The 13,666-nt window shown below is 38.1% G+C and overlaps 1 protein-coding gene across 1 annotated transcript in view; it reads right to left on the minus strand.

Moving 5' to 3' along the window:
• Positions 1-4,331, minus strand: part of LOC107602444 (dipeptidyl peptidase 9-like) — a 25,412-nt gene extending 21,081 nt beyond the window's left edge. The window contains exons 1-5 of the mRNA XM_016294937.1: positions 4,228-4,331; positions 3,901-4,139; positions 2,435-2,547; positions 2,147-2,320; positions 1,882-2,053 (exon numbers count right to left, since the gene is read on the minus strand). Coding sequence (XP_016150423.1) covers positions 1,882-2,053; positions 2,147-2,320; positions 2,435-2,547; positions 3,901-4,139; positions 4,228-4,283 — 754 coding nt within the window. The 5' untranslated portion in view covers positions 4,284-4,331. The remainder of the gene's footprint in view (positions 1-1,881; positions 2,054-2,146; positions 2,321-2,434; positions 2,548-3,900; positions 4,140-4,227) is intronic.
• Between the last annotated feature and the right edge of the window lie 9,335 nt (positions 4,332-13,666).

Consider the following 13,666-nt stretch of genomic DNA (forward strand, 5'->3'; position numbering starts at 1 on the left):
AACGCGACACTGTTTGAAAGGGGTCCCTTTTCACTGTTGCACTGTGGTGAGGGAACAGCTGTATGTGTTACTAAGCGTGAAAGTTCCGAAACTGAAGCTGTAGAACTAATAGAAAAGTGATGACACAGAAGAACTCATCCACAATATCCACGTTGACCGCCACAAATATCCACCGCCCCCTGCCATCAACTTCCGCGCCTCACACACACGAGCGCGACTTTAGCACTAGATTTAGCAACTTTCAGACCCTTTTTTTCCATAGAATATTCATACTGACAAACCTAGCAACTTTTTTGGATAAGCTTTAGCTATGGTTCAGTTGGAAGATTTCGCCAGTGCTGTCCCGTGAACGCGAGGTCTGACTTTCCCGGAGAAGTGTCACCTCTCTCGGCGTCTGTTCTGTGCAGTGAGCGGCAGAGAAGCAGCGCATTCAGTTGGCCGTACCGCAGCCGACTCGTCAATAAATGAGTACAAAATAGCGTTTCCTAGCACCTGTCGCTTACTGATTGTTTGGAATTATAAATATGAGCGTAGTTGTTAATATCACATGCACTTTTTTGTTTGTTACTCAGACGCAGGCAGTGCGCTGCATGAGACAAAAAAGTAATATAGCCAAAACAACCACATGAAGTGCGCACACGCGTTTCAGACAGCCTGCAAACACCGACTTGAATCCTCTTCTGAATCCTCTGAACAGACATACACATAAAATTATGACAAAATACCCATCTCGACAATCATTCAGGTAAACGCAGTCAGTTATATCTCAAGTGAATGAAAACAGCTGAGAAAGAAATTGGATGTGAAGCGTATCATTATATCGGATCCGTGCATCAGGTCTTAAAGGGACAGCGGCCTATAAATACTGCTGCTGTCATTAATGATCATCAAACAACAAAACAGCTGTGATAAAAATCTATATTTAATTTATACATTGAACACTATGCAGTGTTATTTTCCCTAATTATTACATTCCTGTATCTGAATACTACCAACCTTATTTTATTTGTAACATATTCTGCTGTATTTATCTGCTAGTAATTTGTGTATTTGTTCTTATTTTTACTGGCTGTTCTCTAGTCTCTTTAATAATGTTTAAACTTTCTTAGTTAATCTAGTAGTATTTACTGTGGTATCAAATAAGTACTTTGCTTTAAGTAATAAATAAAAATAAAGCAAGGTGTTATTTTCCCTAATTATTACATTCCTGTATTTGAATAATACCAACCTTATTTTATTTGTAACATATTCTGCTGTATTTATCTGCTAGTAATTTGTGTATTTGTTCTTATTTTTACTGGCTGTTCTCTAGTCTCTTTAATAATGTTTAAACTTTCTTAGTTAATCTAGTAGTATTTACTGTGGTATCAAATAAGTACTTTGCTTTAAGTAATAAATAAAAATAAAGCAAGTTAAATTGAAATATTTTTCTTTTCTTGCTGATCCGAAAAATTATCCGATCCGTGGTTCAAAAGCCGTAATGTGATCCGAACTGTGAGATTTGTGATGCTGCGATTATAACATTATAAAAATACCGTGATATAAAGTTTTGGTCATACCGCCCAGCACTACCTCAATATATCATCAGGAGTCATAGGTATTCATTTTGTGTTGACTGTATGTGCTTTTTTGACTCTCGAAGTGCCGGTAGCCATTGACTTGCATTTTATGAATCACCAAGGACCACAGTTTCAGCTAAAAATCTTCTTTACTGTCCTAATGAAGAAAAAACCTCACCTACATCTTGAATGGCCTGAGGGTGAGTAAATACAGCAAATTTTAATTTTTGGGTGAACTATCCCTTTAAGGTAAAAATAACCCAGAATACACCCTTAATAGTCAACACTATAACTGCTTCTGTATACTAACAGATCAACAAACCTTTATGACAGAAAGTAAGTCGTCGCTCCTCTCCAGTTTCGATATTCGTCACCCACAGGTCGTTGTTATTTATGAAGGCAATGAAACTGGGATCACCAGGCAAGATCTTGGGGTCCATGCGAATCCCTGAGCACTGAGTCTTAATTTCCTCTGGCTTCATCGGGGCACCCTGCTAAACATCACATGAGTTTCAGGCACACACGCTATGCAGAAATTTCCCAGAAATGTTAAACTGAGCACAGCAGAAAAAAACAGCTAGACTCACAATGAAGCCGTTTTGGCCGCCATCACGGCAATAAAAAAGGCTGTTGCTTGCTTGGAAGAGGAAAAGGCCGCTTTGTGCGTGATAGTCGTAGGACGTGATGCCGAAGACCCCCAGACGCTTCCTCTCACGGAGAAGCTCCTCCTCACGGGAATATACACCATGATGCGGAGTCGCCTATAAGATGAACACAAATGAACATAATAATGTTATTAATATGTTATAAATCTCGCATATATGTGGTTTAGCTGCTGTTAGCGTAACATAGAACAAAACATGAAGGAAAGATACCTGGAAGTGATCTAACATCTGTTTCCATGATAACACAAGGAGGGCTTCTTTCCGTATTTTCTTTGGGATTTCAGAGTACAATAATGAGTTTTCTCTGCTCCCATACGGCATTCCTATTTAAGTATGACAAGATGAAACATTAGGAAAATTACAGAAACCTGTTGCACTTTAATTTAATTTGGTATTTCATTTCATTTCCAGTAACGGACGGTAGAGAGTTCAGCAATGAATGAATGGTATGCCATTTATGACAGAATATAGTCCCACAACTGATCGTTCATTTTTGTGTCTCGCCTTTTGTAACAACTATTCAAAATGGAAAAATTTCAAGTGGCATGGGAAAAAGACACGGAAAACTTCAGTGAACATCAGAAAAGCAGCGTGCACATTTCTGGTTAAAAATGAAAGGCCGTCAACTGACAAACAGGAAGCATCACCATTCAAGTCAACAGGAAGAGCCAAAACTAGTCCACAGTTTACTAAACGGTGGCAACCTCTTTAAGTTATTCTTGACTGTGTTGGATTGACTGTTTTGATGTGTGTGTATATATATATATATATATATATATAAATACCTTGATACATGTACTGCGTTAGGCTAACCGAGACTTATCATTTGCACTTACATATTGTTGCTCTTTTGTTAGTTTTTGATTGCTTCTATTGTCCTCATTTGTAATGCTAAATGACTAAATGTAAATAAATGCTTCTTTCGAACTTTTTATTTAACAAAGAATCCTTAAAAAAAACGCACCAGAATTTCGACAAAAAAATTAAACAAACAGCACAACTACTAATTAGTACTAATTAATACTGCATATTAGTGATTTCTAAAGGATTATGTGAGACACAAGCTTTGACATCACAGAAATAAATTACACTTCACCATACGTATATTAAAACAGAAAACCGTAATTCTAAGTTGTGATATTTCAGAATATGACGTTTTACTGTATTTTTGATTAAATAAATGCAACCTTGATGAGCAGAGGAGACTTTTTAATACATTTTTAAAAAAACTTACAGGTAGTGTATATGGTCATGTGGTGCGACCAGAAAGTCATGTGGTCCAACCAACGTGCAAAAGCATAAGGGGGACAAAACAAAACAGGAAAAGAGCCATAAAGAGGCCCTCTGCATACCCTCATGGCGGTGTCCAAGTCAATACATCAGTTAATTTGACTATGACAGGTTGTGAAATGTCACATGGTGTGACACTCTAAAAATGTATATATTAATTAAAAATTCATTTCTAAAAACTTGCCATATATTTTTTACAAATATTTTTCATTTTTTTTATGATGAAGACTCTTTTGTGTCATAGAGCATTACCATTTAAAAAGAAGACAGGCTTAAAAGCACGACTATTTTAAAAATGAAATGAGGAACTGGTGCATTTGTTGATTCAAGAAGCTGCATGCTCATGAAAACGGTTGACTGTGTTGACGCGGAAGGGAAAAGGGTACCAAGGTAGTAGAGCCGGTGCGAGTGAGGGCTGGACTCGTCATGCTTCTGAACGAACTGGAAGTCATGGGGCGCCTTGTTAATGATCATTCCCGAGTACTTCCGGCTGCCGTGAATGATGTCACGCAAGCCATCCCATGAGTGCTTCTCCACGAAAAACTGGGAGGGGACGTCGTCCATTTCCACAACCTCCGTGCTGTCCGAGATGTCATCCACTGCGGTCATTCTGACAGCTGCAAAACTGAACACAGGAGCGATTCATCAGCCTAACATTCGAGAGCCCACTGATCTATAACAAATGGGATAATGTCAGGAAAACGCTCCTATACCTTTTCCAACTACCTTCAGTTTCGTCTTCAAGCTTCACCCTTTTTCCTCTATGCATTAACCAGCACACAACCCTCAACAAGATTTGGCAACCTGTAGGAAAGAGAAGAAAATTGTCAAAACATGCATTTATGCCATGATTTACTTGTCTGTTACAATAATGTAATGTCTTTCAATTATCTTCGTTGGGGGCTTTTCTCAGGAAAAATCTGATAAGCAATTTTTTGGGGTTAATCGCATGTCATAATTTAAAACTCACAGCCTTAATATAAGCAACATTGATTTAATTTTTTTTTTATAAAATACAATAATGGGCCTAATATGCAAATTGGGTAGATTACTTACAAATTGTAGTTTGTTACTGATGTCAAATTACATGACAAAAATTTTAGTTAGCATTATCTATCCAATAGCCTGGATTGTCTAAGTGATGTCAGCGGAAAAAGAAGTATACTTTGAAAGCTGTGGAGACAAAAGAAGAGAAAGGAGATATTTTGAAGAATGCTGAAAACCAAACAGTGGCTGGTTGCTATTGACTATCATAGTATAGAGAACAAAGTACTATGGAAGTCAGTGGCAACCAGCCACTGTTTGGTTGACAGCATTCTTCAAAATATCTTCTTTTGTGTTCAGCAGAAGAAAGAAACTAATAAAGGTTTGGAAAAACATGAGGGCAAGTAAATTATGAAACATTTTTAATTTTTGGGTGAACTGTACCTTTAATGCTTTATATGTATGTGTAAACATACCTGGCAATAAAGCTCATTCTATAAGTATATCAATGAATCATGTTTTCACATGCTTTTTAGAAGACAGTGACAAACAGACAATCGGTAAACTACACCCTTTTCTATCTTCTGAAATATTTCCTGTGACTACATTTCACTCCTCTCTTTGTCCAAGGTTAGTGTTTGCCCTTTTCCAGAACAGAGAGTGTCTCACTGACACAACAGCGTCTGAGTCACTGTGTATCTGAAGAGGATTATTAATGAGTGTAATGAGCGAGAGACTGAGAGATCTATGGATGACTAGCACCCACGATAAAAAAGATAGAAACTCTTTAATCTAATCTAATAATACACAAATCCACTAGTAGAATGATTTGGAGGCAGCGAAGGTTAGAAGATGGCAGAGACTCAAAGACGGGCTTGTCTGGGAATATAAGTGCATTATACATGCAAAGACCAGAGAACGGCGAGCTTTCAGTGTCATATAAAGTCCACGTCACTGGTATTGTGTTGCAGTAAAACTCTTAAGTGCTTATTACTTGGTGGAACCATTTGGTATTGATTTATTTTGCTTGAAAAGGGCCTGAGTCTCCAATTCACCATTGTAAAGAAGTGAATTCAATGAACTCTTGTGCAAATGGTGCGTGGAAGAATTTAGCTTGTTTCGACTGTGACGGTTTTGTCAGATGATGCTGTATTTTGAAAAAGGTTCTCATAAGCACAACAAAACTTTGCCTCACTTGAACTGTTTTAAGATTTGTGCTGCTGCCTTTCTAAGCAAGACATTAAAATGGTAAAAACATTATTGATCTAGGGAGCAGGATATGATATTATTGTGGGTGGAATCTTTGACTATTTTAAGTGGCTCATAGGTTCTTCTGGATGGTTGCTAGAACAAGCATTGCAATGTACTAAACCATCAAATGTGGGACTCTTGCATATGCATGAGAAAACACTACTCACATTTTCTTCAGAAACTTTAAAAATCTTGTTGTGCTATTCAGACGACTGAGGGACTAACAGTTTTATTCTTCCCAGATGGATCCTGCAGTCCTTTTTAACATTTTCTGTGCAGATTTTTGGAGAAAAACTGCTGAATGGATTTGAGCGTGGTAAAATGTGTTAAACAGAGCTCAGGAAACTGCAGTCTTGATGGCAGCTGAAAGCATGATCAAATTAGCCATGATATTTAATAAACGAACAGACTGAATGAACTGTGAACAGGGGGTGTTCAAATTCTGCAGAAATCCAGGGAGCTTTCTGAAAGATTCTGGATCACATAACTCCTCAAATCTGGGAGAAAATACAAACTACTTCAGAGCAAATTACCTGCAGTTTTAAGTGGTGTACAAATTATCCCTAATTTTCCCAGACTGCTGTTTTGTTCTTATTTCATTGAAATGAGAATGCGACTGTTCTCCAATTGAGACTAAATACTAATGTACAGAGTTACATTTTTGAAATGAGCCAATTAAAAAACTTTACCACAAATTATGTTACGCAGTCAGTTAATTAATTGAGTTGATTACTCAGCCATGTGTTTGTACTTTTTTCCAACACTACTGTTCAAAAGTTTCTGCTCAAATATTTTTTCTTATTCAGCAAGGATGCATTAAACTGATCAAAAGTGACAGTAAAGAAAATTACTGTCAGAAAATCAGCTTTGCCACCACAGAAATAAATAACATTTTAAAATGTATTAAAATAGGAAACAGTTATTTTAAACTGTATTTCATAATTTTACCGTTTTACTGTATTTTTGATTAAATAAATGCAACCTTGATGAGCAGAGGAGACTTTTTAATACATTTTTTAAAAAACTTACAGGTAGTGTATATGGTCATGTGGTGCGACCAGAAAGTCATGTGGTCCAACCAACGTGCAAAAGCATAAGGGGGACAAAACAAAACAGGAAAAGAGCCATAAAGAGGCCCTCTGCATACCCTCATGGCGGTGTCCAAGTCAACACATCAGTTAATTTGACTATGACAGGTTGTGAAATGTCACATGGTGTGACACTCTAAAAATGTATATATTAATTAAAAATTCATTTCTAAAAACTTGCCATATATTTTTTACAAATATTTTTCATTTTTTTTATGATGAAGACTCTTTTGTGTCATAGAGCATTACCATTTAAAAAGAAGACAGGCTTAAAAGCACGACTATTTTAAAAATGAAATGAGGAACTGGTGCATTTGTTGATTCAAGAAGCTGCATGCTCATGAAAACGGTTGACTGTGTTGACGCGGAAGGGAAAAGGGTACCAAGGTAGTAGAGCCGGTGCGAGTGAGGGCTGGACTCGTCATGCTTCTGAACGAACTGGAAGTCATGGGGCGCCTTGTTAATGATCATTCCCGAGTACTTCCGGCTGCCGTGAATGATGTCACGCAAGCCATCCCATGAGTGCTTCTCCACGAAAAACTGGGAGGGGACGTCGTCCATTTCCACAACCTCCGTGCTGTCCGAGATGTCATCCACTGCGGTCATTCTGACAGCTGCAAAACTGAACACAGGAGCGATTCATCAGCCTAACCTTTGGTGAGCCCACTGATCTATAACAAATGGGATAAAGTCAGGAAAACATTCCTATACCTTTTCCAACTACCTTCAGTTTCGTCTTCAAGCTTCACCCTTTTTCCTCTATGCATTAACCAGCACACAACCCTCAACAAGATTTGGCAACCTGTAGGAAAGAGAAGAAAATTGTCAAAACATGCATTTATGCCATGATTTACTTGTCTGTTACAATAATGTAATGTCTTTCAATTATCTTCGTTGGGGGCTTTTCTCAGGAAAAATCTGATAAGCAATTTTTTGGGGTTAATCGCATGTCATAATTTAAAACTCACAGCCTTAATATAAGCAACATTGATTTAATTTTTTTTTTATAAAATACAATAATGGGCCTAATATGCAAATTGGGTAGATTACTTACAAATTGTAGTTTGTTACTGATGTCAAATTACATGACAAAAATTGTAATTAGTAACAATCTATTACATTTTAAGTAATACAATTAGACATTTTTTTAAAATTAATTTTAGTTTACTTTTGACTCATTTATCACATTGATTTGAATAGGACAATCTTTTACTATATTAATATAAACATACAAAGTGCATTAAACCTAACATTACATCAGGGTTTCCCAGAGTTTGTAGGTATACTAATTAATTAATAAAAAAATATATATATATAACATTTAAATAATTTTAAAATAAAACAATCAAAACAAAATACTTCAACGTAAACATAAAAAGATCAGATTATTAACTGACATCACAGAACTGTACATATGCAAATCTGTTGCTGAATTATTGCCTTAATTATTAACATTATCTTACAAGCTTAGGGAGTACTTCAAATACATATATTAATTCAAAGTGATTCTGTTGACAAAAAAAGTTTGGGAATCCCTGCATTACATGTAAATATAAAATTTCGCATAATGTAATTGCATCTGTTTAAAAGACAAAATAATAATAATAATAATAATTTAAAACAAGAAACAGGCAGTAGGCATTTTTTCATTAAGAAAATTAAATTATGAACAATTTACTGCCACAGTATGAATGACATGTAATCATGTAATTATTTTTTATTGTAAAGAAACTAATCTGATTGACCATTTTTAAAACACAGCATATCTAATTACAAGTTACCGAGTTTTGGAATCTGATTATAAAATGCAGCTTACATAGAAACAGTTACTACTTTTACAATAAACTCCAGAAATGAGTGTGATTAGAATTAGGGCTGGGTACCAAAACCCGGTACCAATACGGCACCAGTATGTAATGTATGTAACCGGTATGTACTAGAACCGAATCCGAACGCAGATTTCGGTGCCATGCCTGAGCGATCGATTGAAATATTTGTTCTCAGAAACGGATGTAAGCAGCATCATCACCGGCACCGCACGTGAAAAATAATTTCCCGACTGAGAAAATGCACGTGAACTCAAGTCGGAAAGCTCTAATAATACAAATCTTTGTAGTAACGTGAGTGTGCATGTTGTTTTCACATTCCGACTTAAAAGCACAACTCGGGAAATGAGAGCATCCGAGGAGCGCGTGAATGCAGTAAGTACACTTGCTCTGATGGCAGCAGGTAACCTTCCGTTAACTAAACATGCTTAAATTAAAATGCCTAAAGCTCCCTTGTATTCACGTTTATAAACCTGTTGTCCAACAAAAGAGAACATTATAACCTTATTACTCCACAACACCAGTCAAATGCTTTCTTTTGTGATCTGATGAGGCTTCTTGTCACAGAATGAGGCAGAAAATATGTTCTATATGCTACTTTAAAAAGAATACATCGATTAGCGTGACCATACGTCCTCTTTTTCCCGGACATGTCCTCTTTTTGGACCTACAAAAATGCGTCAGGCCGGGATTTCTTAATTGTCCAAAATATCCGGGATTCGGCTGTTTTCTTAATCCCACTCCCGCTGAATCTCTGACCATTGCTCCCGCAACATGTGTTTCGCCACCGCGATTTTCGTGTCCACTCCTTTAAACATTCTAATATTGTGTATAATTTTGGCGCATCGGGGAGCCGCTCTCAGGATGCGGTGTATTTAAATATTTTTGAATGAGCGTTTGCGCCGTTTACTTTCACTTTCGATTTCGCGATCACACACACTCTGTGTAAAGAGAGCACATCTTACATGATCAGATATTTTTCAATGAGCTTAGAATATGTTGAGCAGCAAATACTCAAGCATGGTCTTGTCAGTCATCTCTCCTTATTCTTGACCTATGACCTGTGACCGGTAGCTCTTGTTGGATGCAGGGTTGCCAAGTCCGCGATTTTTCCACAGAATTGGGCTACTTTTAAACTGTTGCCATGGGTTGATTTTCCCAAATGGGTTAAAGGTTTGAAATATTGCATAAATTACATTTGACTGAAATGCTTGTATTGAAACATTTTGCATTCTACCTATGATAAAACTTTCATGGACTTCTACAAACTGTTCCCTTTTGGTGGAATGACCTGCCCAGCTCAATCCAAGCAAGCAATCCAAGAGTCCTTAATATTTTCAAGAAACGGCTGAAAACACATCTCTTTCATCTTCATTTGACCCTCTAACTCTAGCACTCTCTATTCTAATGCTACTTCCAATTTTATCTGCTTGTTTTTTTTTTTATAAAAAAAACTTGACCCTCTAACATTTGCACTCTCTATTCTATTTCTATTCTAATGGCCAATCCATCATTTTTTGGGGGAATTTTTATTAATTTTTTTATAAGTATCGGTTCAGGCACCGGAACCGTTTTAAAAGTATCGATTTGGCACCGCTATCGAAAAACCCCCAAACGATACCCAACCCTATTCAGAATGTACTTTCCAGTAGGAGAGCCTCTGAGGTTTCAGAACTAACATGAAGCATTGGCATGAGGAATGCTCTTAGGCTACGTCCACACGAAGCCAGAGCTTTCCCTATCCGATCTTTTTTTTCCCCTCGTCTGAAGAAATATCTGCATCCACACGAAACCGACACAAAACGCTGTAGTATACATCCCAGACCAGCATGTGGCGCTGTAATTCTGCCAGAGATACACTAAAACGAAGAAGACTTGGACTACGCACATATACAAAGGAACAAAGGAACAATACATTTATTAATCTGTGTTAATGTTAGTTAATAAAAAATACAATCGTTCAGTGTTTGTTAATGTTTTCGTTGCTGTTACGTGACGTAGCGGTGTCTGACTTGGGGTGAGACCAAGCGACAACCTCTCTCATGAAGCCAACACGAAAGTGACTAAAACTGCAATTCATCGACTGGCTGCTAGAGGCTGGCTTCAAAAGGTAGTCAGTCCCATAGACTCCCAATGTTAAAATGCCCAAATTTACAGCAGAAAAAAATATGTTTACAACCTGGTACAAAAAGTGTTGGTTTTGTTCTATATACAGTGGGGCAAAAAAGTATTTAGTCAGCCACCAATTGTGCAAGTTCTCCCACTTAAAAAGATGAGAGAGGCCTGTAATTTTCATCATAGGTATACCTCAACTATGAGAGACAAAATGAGAAAAAATATTCCAGAAAATCACATTGTAGGATTTTTAAAGAATTAATTGGTAAATTCCTCGGTAAAATAAGTATTTGGTCACCTACAAACAAGCCAGATTTCTGGCTCTCACAGACCTGTAACTTCTTCTTTAAGAGGCTCCTCTGTCCTCCACTCGTTACCTGTATTAATGGCATCTGTTTGAACTTGTTATCAGTATAAAAGACACCTGTCCACAACCTCAAACAGTCACACTCCAAACTCCACCATGGCCAAGACCAAAGAGCTGTCAAAGGACACCAGAAACAAAATTGTAGACCTGCACCAGGCTGGGAAGACTGAATCTGCAATAGGTAAGCAGCTTGGTGCGAAAAAATCAACTGTGGGAGCAATTATTAGAAAAACGAAGGCATACAAGACCACTGATAATCTCCCGCGATCTGGGGCTCCACGCAAGATCTCACCCATAACCATAACCAAACAATTACAGTTATCAGTGCAACACAGATTAACCATCTTTATAGTTCTTCAGTAATATACATATATATATGTAATTATTCATCCGTTTAAATTATATTAAGCTTTAAAGTTCTGCATAATTAAGGGCGTGGCCACTTGAGTGACAGGTGGATTGCTGCTGCTGTCACCGGCATCGAGCTAGGTGGGTGTGGTTTCATCAACCGTCTCCCGCCTTTTTGTCCATTTTCAATTATCCGGGAATGACGTGTGGTGACGCGCTGCCAAGATGGCGACGGCTGGCTCCGCCTACTTTAGGCTTCAAAAATGCTCTTCGGAAACTCACGGTTGACGTCACGGACACTACGTCCATGTTTTCATACAGTCTATGGGCGAGACGTGGGCTGATGATGTCATCGTTTCAGAAAATATACGGATTTGCTGTCCACAAGAAAACGCAAGGTTGGCGTTTTCAGATTTATCCACTCTGGGACCCGGTTTAAAAAAATATCGGTTTCACTCTCCCAAAACGCCAGATTAGTCTGGACGAAACGCCTATACGATACAAAATTCATGCGAATACAGCTAAACGCGTCTCCGTGTGGACAGGGCCTTAATCTCAGCTCTGTGTGAGAGTGTGTGGTGTTGGCATGAATGATGTCACTGAAGAGGAAGTAGGACAGATGCTATTAGTCCTAAAAGGTAATGATAGTGATACTATTATTCCAGTTGCTGTCTAAATGTGGATCTCCTTTACTTAACAACCATTTCATGTGGTAATCTGTACAAAGAGGTTGTGAAGGATGTATCAGTAAAAACCAGAGGTCGACCGGTTTTGACGATTAATCGGCACCGATAGTTTTTTGCTGGAACTATCGGTTAACGGCAAAAATCCATGCCGATAGTTTTCCGGGTTGCGTCCGTTGCTGGAATGGCTGAGAAGGGTCTGCTGCCATTATACAGTACGAGAGCGGCCTCTAGTGGTTGAAATCACTGACCGCACGTGCCATTTGTTTAGACAAGTGATACTGCACGCTGAACAGTGCGGGAAACTTCAGACTCGGATTTAAATGCAGCCAACAGAAAATCCTGCCGCGCCACAGAGCGCCATTCACATAGCTTTCCATTAAATTACATTATATTTGTCCTGAATTGTTGTTAATGCTTCATTAAAGTGCTTTATTATAGAGCTATAATATAGATCGCGCTTTCTCTTTCCGTTTGCTCCATTTTTTAAACACTGAACTTCAAACTCATCTATGCCTCATTGTTCATTCATTCTTGGAAGTAAACTTGTGTCCGTTTGGTGATTAAATAAACTGTTTTTAGACCGCTGCTCGAATTGAACGCGACGCGTCCGGAGTGTGTGTGATACCAGTACTAGACTGTGATACTCCTAGACTGAGCGCTGCGCTTTTATTTTGATTAGATAATCATCAAGTGTTCAAGAATAGAAGAAGTTAAAGTGTGAGAGTATACATACAATTTCGATATGTATCAACCCTCTACATTGCGAGTAAATCACTCGCATATGCGACTAAATCTTCACGCTGGGTGACTAAATTATGTCTAATATTAGCCAATTGCTAATAAATTCTCAGATTTTACCAGTGCGTGAGCTGGAGGCTAGGCAGAGAGGAGACTCTCTGACTGAGCGCATCATAGTTTCACTCTCCGCCAAGCGATCTGTGCTGTTTTTCAGTTCATCTGAATGGATGTGCAACGCACCTGTATTGAACGTACCGTAAACTCTAGTGTGAAGCGCACAACTCACCGTCGCTTTGTTTCACACACACGCAGCGAGAGAGGGAGAGAGAGAAATGACGCGCTACCTATGCGCGCTACATGTAAACGATATTCTTTGTTGTATTTTGCTGTCAAAATAACGGCGTTCCTTTGGAATTCTTCAGCTTTTAAGAACTACCGCTTTCTCCGGTAGTGGGCGGAACTAATGCGCAAACGGCAATCTCATTGGCTGGCGCTCACCTAGTATCGTCCGTTTTGAGTTCAGCAAATCAGTTCGAGCGAACGCACACAACCTGATTAATATTCATGAATCCAGTAGCTCATTAATCCTTGGTGCGTTTTATATGGTTCTTATTAGTAGAATTCATATCATTATTATCTAATCAGTATTTTTGTTAGTTTCTCCCAATTTTTTATTTTTTTTTACAGTAACACTGAATGACCCAAAAAAGCACCACCACCAGTCCGAAGTTCAGTTAAAATGACTAATA

This window comes from Sinocyclocheilus grahami, unplaced genomic scaffold, assembly GCF_001515645.1.
Source record: "Sinocyclocheilus grahami isolate Dianchi unplaced genomic scaffold, SAMN03320097.WGS_v1.1 scaffold327.1, whole genome shotgun sequence".
Taxonomy (NCBI): Eukaryota; Metazoa; Chordata; class Actinopteri; order Cypriniformes; family Cyprinidae; genus Sinocyclocheilus; species Sinocyclocheilus grahami.